Below are 15407 nucleotides of genomic sequence, written 5' to 3'. Positions count from 1 at the left end.
TAATTTTTCTCTTTTTTAAATTAGAAAAAGATATATCATTAATCAACAATATTGTCTTTATTTCTGTCTGGTTTGCTATAATTTTATCGTTTCACTAATTTTCTCAAAATTTGAATTAAATTCAAACTACATCACGTGTAAACGAGACTTCATATTTTAATTCGAAATTGGGTCAAGCAAAATTCTGACGTTTTGAATTATTCTGAAAGGATTTTCGTATTATACAGAAATATTTTAACTTATTTTGGACAGAATAACTCAAAAATAATGTCGAACGTAAGTGGTATATGCTGCTATCTAATTTTCTCACAGTTTAATTCAAGGAATTCGACATATTTTTACAAGAATGGATTTGTTTTCATCCAAACTGATTCATAAAAAAAATACACAGATTTTTCGTTGATCTTCCAAGAAATAATTTTAATCTTATTCTGAACTCATTATCTAGGTTTCAATTCAAGAGAGAAGAAATAATACCATGATTAGAGTAAAAACGTAATATTGCGTAATTGCAAGTTAAATGGGAAGTGACAGTGAAACAAATGTACCACCCCCCTTTTTAGTCTACAAACATAGCCTAGGGTATGTAGGGCTAGGTTCAGAACGGGTACTGTAGCAGGAGCACTAGATACCTAGTCTCGACACCACATGTTTCTATTTCCAGTCATTTTAGTTTTATATTCCTCATTAATTGTTTGGTTTATCAACATGTAACTTATTTTTAAAATCTCTTAGACTTTGCAAGTTACATGCTTAGGGTATAATTTGGGTCTGTTCGCCTCCAAAGCAACAGTAAAAAAACCAAAACAGATTCGCACCCTACATGTATTCACCTCACATGTTTGGTCTGTTCTCTCCCAAAGGCAAAACATGTAGTACTCATTCATACCCTCATGTATACCGAACATGTTCGCACCCTTTTTTATTCAAATACCTGTAGCTAGAAAGAGATGTTTTTCAATTTTATGTCATATTCATGAAAATATTTTATTTTGGTGATTTATAGATTAGATGGTTATTCATAAATTGTTAGCTATTTAAGCTTTTTATTTAATTGTTAATATTTATAAATTTATACAAATGTGAAGCTAATTTGGTACCATAATTTAAATCAATTCTTTATTACTTTGAACAATACAGCTTGTTAGTATAGAACAGTCATTATATGACAGTGTTCTACCCAGAATTTTTTAAAGGTTATTGTGACATGAAAGCAATCTGACATGACATGCAAGATGAATTATAAAGCTAAGAGACATGTGTTTAATAATGCAGATAGAGCATAACAAAAGTTTATAAATAAAAAGGGACAGCTGCTAATTAAGGCACTGCAGGAATTACGAAAATATTTTTAAGGCGCTGCTGGGCCACAGCGTCACATCGGCCTCAGGAGAAGACTGTTAGTATACCCTGTGATGAAGGCCCTTCCTTGACCTACATTTGTATGATGGTTTACTTTTATAAATTGTTACTTAGATGGAGAGTTCAATGTTAACGCTCTCCCCAGATATTTCAGATATATATATATAGCATCCTGGTAAAAAGGAAATTTGAAATACCATCTTGTTTCGAAAAATTATAGCATCACATTCATAACACAATCTATAAGAAACCCAATTTAGATAGCATCACATTTAGAAATATAGCATCACATTACCTTGATGCTAAAAGGCTCTGGGGAGAACACTGAAGTTGTCTCATTGGCACCTATACCACATCTTCCTATATCTATAAATATATAATTGTTACTTGGATGGAGAGTTGTCTCATTTCTTCTTTTAATACATAGTCTGACTTTTCTTGAGTGTATAAAGACTCTTGCTCGTAAAATCATGAGGCCTTCCCTTCTCAATTATTAAAACAAGCAGTAACTATTTACAGTTATTAATTTACAAATTTAAACTATTAACATCTGGGATCTACAGAGTTCTAGGTGTGAGAAGCTCCTGGCAGCCATTGGTTACATGTACATTGTACCAATACAATTTGTGAAAAACTACATGTACATGTTGTAGATACATTTGTATAACAATATATTTATGGTTTGATAGCCAGGTATACAATCTCAATGTCATGAATGTTAGTGCAATTTTCCAAATTTACCAAATAACATACAATTGGTATTTACATGATATGTACAAGTTTTAATTTGTGTATTGTTTAAATTCCGTGTGTTTAAAAATTCTACCATACAGAACTACCATGGCCAGGCTACATAATGATACATGGATATACACACAGTCATGACAGTATATCTCTGTAAACATGTTATTAGATTTACATGTCTTATCCGATTTATACCATGTATACAATGTAAAATGTTATCTTTGCTGGCTTTGCATATTTAATAGAGGAATTACATGAACATGATGAATCATTTGATCATAGGATAGGCATGGCAGGATAGATATTAATCCTAGAAATTCACGAAAGAACTGTGGAGTTTTTAGAATGTTACATATGTCATTGTATGTACATAATTTATTTCCATGTTGTCCAAAATCAATCAAGAGCTAATAAAATGTTAAACATAGAAATCAAACCCAAAACCATAATAACAAATCCAGAAAATTGAAACTGTTACGAACACTTCAAAATTATATTAACATTATTAAGGCAGGTGCTACCTCATGTACCTGTTGAACTTTTGTTTATTTTTTTCTAAGTCAATTGCTTTTTGCTGTTACAAAATAAGGTAATCGACTTTGCCAGGATGAGACTTCCATATCATTTGTGACCAGGTGACCTAGATTCATGCCCAACTGGTCGAAATAGATAATCTGATTATTCTATGATAAATGGTAATCAAGCTGTTAAAAGTTGTTCACCTTCTTTTAATACTCGTCATCATCAATGATCATCGATAATGCTCATGTGCTTATTTGCAAATTGATTAAGAAAAGTTTTGTATGTTGTCTATTTATTTGCAGGTATCAAATGTTGAAAATTTATCTCCACAAGTAATCAGAAGTCTTGCTAAAGAAATAGCCGATTTATGTAACGACCCTCCTGAAGGCATCAAGATTTTCCCTAATGATGAAGACATTACAGACATACAAGCACACATTGAAGGCCCAGGTAAGACCAATAGTAAGGTCAAAATGGAAAAAAAATCGTGTTTATCATGTTTATAGTGCTTCCATACCTACACTATTTTTTGTACCTGAAAATGCTTTTTCTTAAGATTTTGTTTCCACAATTTCTTGGTAAAGATAGTGAATTATGACAAGAATTCAGGTCTCCCCATACATGCCATGAATAAATAAGCAAATTGAGAAAAGAATTGTACGTTTGAGGGATTAAAGTGAAATAATAATTATATTGCCAATGAGCATGATGAGACTACCCACAGACTCAGACTAAACATGTTTTCTAAACTTGTTTTTAATTCTCAATTTTATTACTGTAAGTAATTAATTGTCTTGATTGTAAAAGCACATTTTTTGGAAAATGACGCAGTCATTGTTCCAATAATGACGACCTGAACTTCATTACATTTCCTCTGCCTACTGCGCTTGGTTTCGTATTTACTATTTTCCATACAAACTGGAATCTGCTTGTGTTATCATTATGCATGATCATTGTGTAGTAATCAACCAGGAACCAGTTTACACTCTGTTTCATATTTTTACAAACTAACTGGTTTCTGCTTGTATTCCACTACACTCTAACAAAGTGTTGTAGTTTGACGTGAACCAGTTTAGAATTTGTAAACTACAAAACGTAATCAGTTTTTGTTCATTCCGTTTTGGTGTTTCATACCGACTTATATGGTTTGAATAAGCTTAAGACCCTTCAAACATTAATGTGATCGGTATATTAAAGACTGTTTTACAAAAGGATGGAACTGTTTTACTTTCAAAGTCGTACTATAGTGATATCTGTCATGTACGGATTTCCACTCTCACCGGTTAATTTCTTCTTTTACACATGCTTTTGAAACTTCCTGTTTAAACATCGCAAGTTTCAAATTTTTTTTTGAGTGAATTAAACTTATTTTTACAATCATGAAGCGTTCCAGAATCATTTTCAAGCAGTTTCTTCTTCTCTTTGATGATGGAAAATAGGTTTTCTCAAGAAAATACGGCAAACAATCACAGAAATGTACAAGTCAAGACGGCACCTGGTTAAACTGGCATCTAGTCAAATCGGCACCTATTTGACGTCAATTTGGCATCCAATAATATTTGTTATAATATTTTCTTTTCAATTAATTAATAACTGTTACCAAGTACATAGTGAATATGTTGTTGTGTATTTAGGTAAACAAGGAAACCAAAGTGAATATATATGGTGTTGTGTATAAAGTCATTTAAAGATAAACAACGAAGCCCTTACCCAACTGTTGTTTTAACAATTAGACAAATTTTATTAAAATAAAATGGAAAACTATGAGTCCCTTTCAATAAATCAAACTTTCATGCCAAATAATTAGCAAATTTAAGGTGTTTTTTTTTTTCAGTAAAGTTTAAACAGCATTAAACCAACAATCCTTCAAAATGCTCAACTGGTTAAAATAATGCATAAAAATATCCAATATCTCATGTATTAGTCCAAATTATTATGACGTCTGGCAAGGATATTTTTTTTCTTTCTGGGAAGCCTTCCTACGACGTTCGAAGGAAGGCTACGTAGGAAGGCGTCCCTAAAAAAAATTAACATAGCCTTGAGGTCATAGAAAGGTGTCGCAGAATAAAATTAAAAAAGCCCTGCGAGAGGTAATAAGTATTTAGACTACTCATATATATATCATTAAAAATACACCAAAAAAGTCATTTAGTTGAGAAAAATAAATATATACAAAATGTACATGAACACCCTAAAATGTGAAAGTTAGTATTTAACTCTTTTTGCTTGTATACTGAAAAAAATTCTGGCAACCCCTTTCTTATTTTTACTCTTTTTGCTTAAAATACTGGTAAAAATATATATATTTTAACATGGGTGACGAATTGACTATATCAGGTGTTGATTTGCCCAGGTGCCGGTTTGACTAGAATTCTTTGACAAATGTTTGAAATTACCTGAGTTTCATTAGACCTTTGATAACAGTAACAAAAAGATTATTTACTTAATATTTTGTGGGAGAAGGGGGTTCAGACTATGTGGTATCAGGTCTGTTCGCTCCCAATACACTTTCGCACCCTACACGTTCGCACGTTTGCACCCAAGGTCCGTTTGCACTCGAATCATATGCGCCCAATTTTTAATTCAAATTCAAGTTCAATAATTGGAAAATCATGATTGTTGTTTTAAATTGCTTTGGTGTAAATACTGAATGTATTTATAGCTTGGTATGAGTAAAACATTGAAGATTTTAAAGGAAAAACACAAAAGATAATTGTTTTTAACAGCTTGGTCCCTTTGATCTGAAACAACGAAACAATAAAATATAGGAACCAACATATAGCAATCCACTATTATAACCAAAACATGATAAAATGTATTCAACACACAGAAAAAAACATAGTCAGAATCTCACTTCATTTGGAAACAAGTCAATGAAACAAAAGTTATAGCAATACACTAACTAAAACATGATTAAGAGTTAATCAACACTAAATAAAACGTTGACAAAATACCACTTTATTTAGAAAGGATTATTATTATTTTTAACAATACGCTATCCAAAACATGATTAAGATTTTATCAACACAAAAAAAAAATGCTGTCTCACTTTATTTTGAGACAATGACAACAATTGTACTTATAAGAAAACACTTGCTTACAGAGTTATTTAACACAAAACCAATTAACAAGATTGGGTGCGAACATGTAGGGTGTGAAAGTGAAAGGGGGCGAACATGAGTGGGCGCAAACGTGAATGGGCGCGAATGGACCCGGATTCAGACTATGTACTAGTGAGAAATATACAAGCCTTACTACGGTATTTATTTGTACAATTCAGGTAGTCTTGACCTATTCATTTGTCTTTAAAAAAAACAGCCAGTTGTCACCTTCACTTCACACACACACATATACGAATATCAATTATATGCTTACGAGACATGTTGCATTGTTAAACTAATTAAGGTATGTGCAAATCAAGACTTGCATAAAAACTATCCCAATATTCATTGATATTAGAGACAGTGGCGTCATTTTTCCTCAGAGCTTTCAGCTCTTTGATTAGAACTGATTGATTCAATTAACCAGTGTTAGATATATAGATTCTTACACTGCAACAAGTTTATTACGATATTTCTTCACTCGAGACAGTTAAATTTTATTATTTAAAGCGTGAGGCTTGCCGAGCACTTTAAATAATAAAATTTAACTGTCGAGAGTGGAGAAATATCGTAATACACGAGTTATAGTGTCGGAATCTGTTTCTCTAATGCTTTTTATCGTTCTTTTTCAAAGATTTTCAGAAAATTGTGCTCTTTATATGCGACGTCATCAGGCAAGGTCGCCTTTTTTTTATGACGTCACAATAGGAAAATTGAGAAGAAAACAAAACATTTTGACGTCATAATCAAATTTCGACTAAACATTTGCCGAGAACAGATTTTTCACTAGTGAGGAGAAATATTTTTCTCACACAGGTCAGGAAATGTGAAAATAGCACAAAAATTAGAGAAACACACATTCATGTAGTGATACTGATGTATATTTCTTGATCAGTGTTAACGTGTTAGTGAGGATCTACAAATTGAAACAGTCAAAATAGAATAAATATATTTGGAAACTTTAACAAAATTAATATGATTAACAAAGCTTAATTCCAGAACTACAAAAAAAAAGAATATGTATCTTAGGACTGCTAATAAGATTGTGTGTGTTCATTCACTTTGAAATACCCACGGTATACATGGTATATATTCAAAAGATATAATTCTATGACAGTACATGTATCATAAATCAGGGTATAATTAATCTTTACCTTTCCACTCTGATTCACTCAACACCAAAAAGAGTGATTTATAAAGCAATCCCTTTATGTATAAATTTTTCTTGACATTAATTTATTAATTTTTGATATTGAAAACTTTTCATGTTTCAGCGGGAACACCATATGCAGGAGGATCCTTTAGAATGAAACTTGTACTTGGTAAAAATTTCCCATCAGAACCACCAAAAGGATTTTTTTTAACAAGAATATTTCACCCAAATGTTGCAAGTAATGGTGAAATTTGTGTTAATACATTGAAAAAAGACTGGAAAGCTGAATTAGGGATTAAACATATATTATTAGTAAGTTTATTCTACGTTGTTCTTCTATGCACTGTTTACTTTATGTTGAAAAAGTTGACATCTTGATTTCTATTGACTTTTTGTGTTGCAAAAACTATCAAACATTATTTGATACCTTAATAAAATAGAAAACCTTTGAATAAAAACATCCAAAAGCATTAACATTTATGGCTGAATGACCTTCAGCAATATATTAAAGAAAAATTTATAAATTAAAAGTTGTAACTATGAACTGGTGATTATAACATGTATAAACTAATAACAGATAAAAAAAATCAATCATGCATGTACCAGTGGTGTTTAAAAAAAAATAGAATCTGGAAGTCAACATATGAAAACCTTGATTCTAAAAGAGGGAGAAGGGAATTCGTAAACACTAGAAGTTGTTTCTTTAAGGTATTATAGATAATATTTATTTTTTAAAAGAAAATAAGTTGCACATGAACCGTCATGACAATGCTTGAATATTATATTTGGTAAAAATATGGTTTTATTTCAGACCATTAAATGTTTACTAATAGTACCAAACCCAGAATCTGCATTAAATGAAGAGGCAGGAAAATTATTATTAGAACAATATGAAGATTATTCCACGAGGGCAAAACTTTATACAGAAATACATGCCAAACCAATGAAGTAAGTGTATAGTTAAATATAAAAAAGAAGATGCTGTATGATTGCAAATGAGACAACTCTTCAGAAGGGACCAAATGACACAGAAAAGTTATATTTATTTACACTTCAGCTCTGGCATGCCATGTAGATTTTGAATGGGGACATATGATAAAAAACAAATAAAATGGTACGCTGTGTCCATCCTTTCTTAATGAACAGTTAGTATATCATGCATATATAGGTTTACAATTTTTTTATTAAATATGTTTGCAGAATCTGAGTTTACATTTGAGTGGGCATGGTTGAAATGACAAAACCAATGTAAATTGTGTTAACTTATTTTAAAAGATTTTTAAGAAAATTATCCAACGGGTAAAACGTAACTGAGCTGTTGGAATCCCTTGACCATGTTGATGGCTATTTTCATAATTCTTTCAAAAAATGATCATATTTAGAGATCTTGTCATTGTATGCTATCGATTATATCATGAATAGCTGTATGTAATTGATATATGCAATGATTTATATAACATGCATTTGCAAGGAAAATTCTTTATGCGCTGATATAGTATATATGTGTAATATTGTAAATCGGTTGTTATATTTGTAGATGTATGGAAGAAAAAGAAATCCCATCATCACTGAGTAAAAATTGTTTAGAAGGGCCATTGGCAAAAAAACATGCTGGAGACAAAAAAGTTATAGACAAAAAGAAAAAAGAGAAGAAAAAAGTGTTAAAAAGATTGTGATATAATGTATTTGTGTATGTTAATCATGTATTTATTCATACAATGATAGTATTTATGCGTGAAGAGAAGTGGACGCAATTGGCCTTCTTGGTTTATATGATAAGTGTGTAAATGCGATTTGTGTGTGTATGATTTTATGAACCAGGAATTTTATATGAAACTGACAACCTTCTTGTATAAAAGGAAATCATGAAGTACCATTATATTCATTCATAGCTCGACAAAACAATTCGGTGACATTTGTTGTACGTCCAGCGATATTTTTGTAATGTATTAATTACCAGCTGCAATATAATTGTAACGGTGAAATGTGTACACAACGATCTGGTCGTTTTTATTTGTTTATTTATTTAATTAATTTTTTGTTTATAAAAATTTTATTTCTTAGAAAATCTACTCATTTACATTTTCTAAGTTTTTTTTTAATTTTATGACCTGAAGTCTGTGAATGCTTCATGTTCCATTTTTCATTTGTATCATAAAATTCTTAATTATATATATTATATGTGTCTAATAATAAATTTGAAATGAAAATGAAATCCAAATCTTAATAATTCTATAATATTTGTAAAATAAGCAGATGTGGTACATGTATACCACATGATTGCCAATGAGACAGCTATCAACCAGACTCTTATGACTACTGTAACTTCAATATTATTTGTTAGGTATCAATTTTATTGAAATTTGTTCATACAGGCAAATGCGTTACAAATATGTTTTATGAACATGTGATAAACCACAAAATGAATTTACGTCTGTCCCCAAAAAATGAATCAACAAAAACAAATTAATTCACAGTAAATGCTAGAAACTATGGTGACGGTACGACTGTCAACAATGAGCAAAATCTGTAACAAATAGCAAGTAATTAAAGGTTTGACATGACAACATTTAAAAAAAGTGTCAAACAAGACAAAATGCCTGATTTATTTACAAATAATGCATATTTGCCTCTTTTCAAGATCATTCAGGTGTCCGACATGACAGCACCATGTAAAAATATAAGTTTCAATGCAGAGTTGATGTCACTAAGAATAGTTCAACACTCAAATAGTTCTTTCTTTATATAATAAGGGGTGGGGGAATTCAAAGATTTTTCAGCAACATCTTGAAGACATCAGTAATGTTTGCAATGTAAAACAATGCAATTTTCAAACAGATATTTAAAGATTGATTTCTGTACTGTGATGTAGCAACACTATCATAACTAATTGAAGCACATGCACATACTTTTAGGAATCATGATTTATCATCAAAAGTTCAGTTGAATTTTATAAATATTCTTATACCTTTCCTTAAAAAGGGGATATAAGGTGATACAAATATTTGTCCGCAACAAGCAAAAGTTACTGTGTAATAAGAAAAATAAACAAAGTAATATACATGTACTTTAAACATGTTAAATCACTAATAGAGTTAAATCAAGTTTAAACTTGGTTCTGACATGTACAGTTTCTGCCACTGACCTTAAAAGTTGTGGTTTCTAAGGTGTTGGAATGATCAGATGGAAATAACACTGGAATCTTGACCAAATCTCTTGAAACTTGAAACACAATGACATGAACCATAAAAACAGTCAATATAAATAAGAAGATGTGATATGAGACAACTCTCCATCCAAGTCACAATATACGGTATAACAAGAGTCCACACGCTGAAATGTATTGCCTTCTTTACTGATCATTGATAGTCCTTAATATAAAGCTTTATTACAACTGTCACATAAACTAAACATTAACCAAGATAACTAAACAAAGACCAATGAAAATGAAGTCAAGGTCAGATGAACCATGCCAGGCAGACATGTAAAGCTAATGCTTCCATACAACAAATATAGTTGACCTATAGTTTAAGAAAAATAGACCAAAACACAAAACTTAACACTGCAATGAACTGTGAAATTGATGTCGAGGTCAAATTAAACCTGTGCGTCTGACATATAGATCATAAAATATTCCCATACACCAAATATAGTTGAGCTATGTCATATAGTATTAGATAAAAAGACCAAAACTCAAAAACTTAACTTTGACCACTCAACCATGAAAATGAGGTCAAGGGCAGATGACATCTGCCTGCTAGACATGTACACCTTACAATCATTCCATACAACAAATAAAAAAGATCTATTGCATAAAACATGAGAAAAACAGACCAAAACACAAAACTTAACTATAACCACTCAACCATGAAAATGAGGTCAAGGTCAGATGACATCCGCCCGCTAGATATGTACACCTTACAATCATTCCATACAACAAATATAGTAGATCTATTGCATAAAGTATGAGAAAAACAGACCAAAACACAAAAACTTAACTATAACCACTGAACCATGAAAATGAGGTCAAGGTCAAATGACAACTGCCAGTTGGACATGTACACCTTACAGTCCTTCCATACACTGAATATACTAGCCATATTGCTTATAGTATCTGAGATATGGACTTGACCACCAAACTAAACCTTGTTCACTGATCCATGAAATGAGGTCGAGGTCAAGTGAACACTGTCTGACGGGCATGAGGACCTTACACATACCAAATATAATTATCCTATTACTTATAATAAGAGAGAATTCAACATTACAAAAAATCTGATTTTTTTTTTCAAGTGGTCACTGAACCCTAAATATGAGGTCAAGGACATTTGACTGACGAAAAATTCGTAACATGAGGCATCTATATACAAAGTATGAAGCATCCAGGTCTTCCACCTTCTAAAATACAAAGCTTTTAAAAAGTTAGCTAACGCCGCCGCTCCCGGATCACTATCCCTATGTCGAGCTTTCTGCAACAAAAGTTGCAGGCTCGACAAAAACAAGGCCAACAAATAGGACAATAGTACTGAAACCAATCAATCAAAACTTATTTCCCTTAATATACTTTCAGCCTTATAGAATTAATTTCAAGATAAATATTAGAGTTCTACATGACCATGGTATATAAAATTTGAACACAATGTCAAAAATGTAAACCTACAAATCAAGCAAAATTTTTCATAGGAGTAAAAAGCGACTCTCAGATACCAAAACCGGGAAATTAAACTGTCCCTGGAGTGTCTCATATACCATGATCATCACCTAACAGAGGATTTTTTTAATACTGTCTCTCAAGTATCATGAGTATCTCAGATACCAAAACCGGGAAATAACTGTCGCTGGATGTCTCATATCTCATCACCAAACCAGAGAGAAATGAAACTGTTTTTTCAAGTATTACCAGACACCATAATCATCACCAAATCAGAGGGAATAAAACTATCTCTTAAGCATATCAGATTCCATAATCATTACCAAACCAGAGAAATAAAACGGTTCATCAAGTACCTGGGGTGCCATAATCATCACCAAAAAAGAATAGAAAACTGTCCTTTAAGTATCTCAGATACCATAATCATAACGACACAAGAGAAATAAAACAGTTCCTCAAGTGTCTCAGATACCATAATTATCACCGGCAAACAAGAGAAATATAACTGTTCCTCAAGTATCTCATATGCCATAATAATAACCAAACCAGAGAAATAAAATTGTCCCTTAAATGTATCAGATACCATTATCATCACAAAACCAGATAAATAAAGCTGTCCCTCAAGTGTCTTAGATACCATAATCACCACCAAACCAGCAAAATATAACTATCCCTCAAATAATTCAAATAGCATACTCATCCCCAAACCAGAGGAATAGAGTTGTCTTTAAATATCTCAGATCCGAAAATCCTCACCAATCCAGAAAACTTAAACTGTCCCCAAATTGTCTCAGATACCATTATCATTACTAAAACATAGAAATAAAATCCACCCTTCTAGTGTCTCAGATACCATATTCATCGCCCAAACCAAAGAAATAAAACTTTACCTCAATTATCTCAGATACCAAGATCATCACGAAAATCAAGAATAAAACAGTTCCACAAGGATCTTAAATACCATAATCATCCCCAAACAGAGAAATAAAATAGTATCTCAAGTGTCTCGGATACCATTATCATCTCAAAACCAGAGAAAATGTATTCTTGCTCTTATATGAATTGTATACCATAAACAACAGGTAAACTTATATTCGGTATATTGAATGATCGTAAATTGTAGTATCTGACTAGTAGTGGTAGATCTTATCTGCCCGTGCCCTCAATATATTTGGTCAATGTTAAGTTTTTTTCGGTTTGGTTTATTTTACAGATACTATATAAAGCAATTGATAAGCTGAATTTGTTGTTTATTATGATAGTAAGACGAACATGTCTGTCTGGCAGGTGTCAGTTGACCATGATCTGATATTTCACCTTGTCTGGAAGAGCAAATGTGAGCTGTACTCATCGTTTCGTCATTTTTTGTGCTTTGTAAAGAATATTGACATAAAGGATTGGATGTAAAATACCTGAACGTATAAGAGGTCTGCATGTTGTATTTATATTTACCAATGATGTCCTAGCTTGTACCGATGATCAAATTTAGTAAATGTTTTGACTAGTTTATGATATCGAAAACCCTTGTGCAATATACTGCAGAGATTTATTTCGTTACAATAAAATACGTTGTCACATACACTAGCGAATCGAACAAGTTGAGATATATAAAAACCATGTGATGGTGACAAAGAAACGTCACATCTAAAAGTAGATATTAACAATAGGAAATGAAAAATCATCTCTTTTATAATAATTTTGGTATTAAAGACATATATGTCAAGACCCAAGAAAGGTCAGTGTTCATTATTAGTATTGGCTTTAAATTGTTTAAAGTCAGTTTGGCAGGATAAATATCTATTCTTTACGGGTAGATTTTATATAGATAAATTAAGTCGTATATATATATACGAAAAGCAAAATGAGTATGTTAAATTTGATGTATGCCTTTTTGTGCTTCTTCGTTACATTTGTTGTTTTTATAGTGATATTAAGATGATAACACAATATTGACTGCTGTACCCCTATTTTTGACATTTTTACTCTTTGAGTATGTTTGTTTTGTTCATGCATCGTTGACAATGTAATGGAATTTGATGCGACTGTCATACAAGTGAGAGGTTTAGCTAGCTATAAAACCAGATTCAATCCACCATTATCTACATTAGAAAATGCCTGTACCAAGTCATGAATATGATAGTTTTTATCCATTCGTTTGATGTGTTTGGACTTTTGATTTTGCCTTTAGATTTTGGATTTTCCTTTTTGAATTTTCCTCGGAGTTCAGTATTTTTGTGTTTTTACTTTTTGGTGTACATACTGAAGTCGTCTTTTTGAAAGCCAATACATCATCCAAATATCTAAAAAGTGTTTGTCAATTTTGCATCAAATATTGTTTCGATGGGTCTTTGCTGAATATCATTTTAGACATAAATTGTAACTCATAACAATACAGAAACAGGTCCGCCATGAGTGGTGCACATTTATTCCCCATTGTAATTCCGATAACTTGACGATAATCATATACAGAATCTTCACAACGAACAAAAATTGTATCTAGTAAAAAGTCAATGGCAGTTAAAGTATCAAAGCAAATCCAATTGACATAGTTCTTTTGTTTGTTGTTACCAAAAAAACCAAACTAAAACAGTTTAAAATATTATCATATTTTCGCATTCTGGCTTTTTAAATGCCCATACTGAAGTCGTGATTATTGAGCATGTTGAGAGACAATACAGCATCCAAATATCTAAAAGTGTTATTAAATCTTGCATCAGATATGGGTCTTTGCTGCTTTCAGTAACGAGCAACAACTCCAATAACAAATGCACGGCTGGTAATATACAAGCAGAACAATTGATCCTGCAATTAAAACCGTGAAAGGATTTTTCCCGTTGTGCTTGAGTGGAGTAATTGTTACTGCTTCAAAAGGTATGAACATTTCTAAATCGCAATTTTCTAATTCAACTGATATATTGAAATATTGAGTTGTAGAATTACTGTGAACCATTTTATTGCAGACCTGTTTCTTAATTGTTATAAGTTACAATTTATTACTGAAAGCAGCAAAGACCAATCATCGAAACATATATTTCAAACTGTTTAAGGTTGTTTTTTAGTAACAAACAAAAGAACTATGTCAATTGGATTTGCTTTGATACTTTAACTGCGGCTTGAATTTTTACTAGATAACATGTCTGTTCGCTCTGAAGATTCTGTATATGAGTATCATAATTGGAGGTATGTACGGACAATTAAAGATAGAACAATATGCCCCAACGTTCAGTTGCGCTGGCACAAAAAATGATATGCGACACAAGTTAAAAAAAAAAGGAGAGATTTTTGTCATGCATTCTATTATAGTCTACCAAGGATTTGCAGCTTTAGAGCCCCAAGTTACCTATTGACACATACAAAGTAGATAGCAAAATATTAAAAAGCAAACCTTTGATTTTTTTCGAAAAACTAAGGATGTTCTCATCCCAGGAATAGATTATCTTAGCCGTATTTGGCACAACATTTTGGAAATTTATGTCCTCACTTTGTACTTGTTTGGCTTATAACTGTTTTGTTCTGAGCATCGCTGATGATAAAAACAAAACGTACGTCTGGCGTATCAAATTATAATCCTAGTACCTTTGATAACAGTTTACACAACTGGGTAGATGACATTGCTGGTGGACGTTTCATCACCGAAGGTATCACCAGCCCAGTAGTCAGCACTTCGATGTTGACATGCATATCAATTATATGGTCATTTTTATAAAAAAAAATTAACAAAACTTCAACTTTTTAAAACAAGAGTGCACACGCTGAAATGTCTCGCCTTCTTTACTAATCATTGATATTATGTTGATAGTCCTAAGTATAAAGCTTTATTACAACTGTCACATTGATTGATTGATTGATTGTTGGTTGCTTTACGCAGCATTAG

At 31.7% G+C, this 15407-nt stretch overlaps 2 protein-coding genes across 2 annotated transcripts in view; one reads left to right on the top strand and one right to left on the bottom strand.

Annotated features, from left to right (window-relative positions):
• The window catches only part of LOC134724557 (TGF-beta-activated kinase 1 and MAP3K7-binding protein 1-like), a 381784-nt gene that overhangs the window by 18615 nt on the left and 347762 nt on the right, over positions 1 to 15407 (bottom strand). The window lies entirely within an intron of this gene.
• Positions 114 to 9097, top strand: LOC134724561 (ubiquitin-conjugating enzyme E2 S-like). Its single transcript, XM_063587661.1, has 5 exons — positions 114 to 276; positions 2931 to 3078; positions 7004 to 7194; positions 7694 to 7830; positions 8420 to 9097. Exons 1-5 carry the CDS (start codon positions 268 to 270, stop codon positions 8556 to 8558), a joined length of 624 nt encoding a protein of 207 aa, XP_063443731.1. The 5' UTR covers positions 114 to 267; the 3' UTR covers positions 8559 to 9097.

This window comes from Mytilus trossulus, chromosome 7, assembly GCF_036588685.1.
Source record: "Mytilus trossulus isolate FHL-02 chromosome 7, PNRI_Mtr1.1.1.hap1, whole genome shotgun sequence".
NCBI classification, from domain to species: domain Eukaryota; kingdom Metazoa; phylum Mollusca; class Bivalvia; order Mytilida; family Mytilidae; genus Mytilus; species Mytilus trossulus.
Note: the sequence above shows the minus strand (reverse complement) of the source record. Positions and strands in the feature narration are given on the sequence as shown.

Excerpts from the sequence above, each read along its gene's own strand:
- LOC134724561 (XM_063587661.1), top strand. Across the intron at positions 3,079-7,003 it reads AGCACACATTGAAGGCCCAG|CGGGAACACCATATGCAGGA; the intron begins GTAAGACCAATA and ends TTCATGTTTCAG. Across the intron at positions 7,831-8,419 it reads ATACATGCCAAACCAATGAA|ATGTATGGAAGAAAAAGAAA; the intron begins GTAAGTGTATAG and ends TTATATTTGTAG.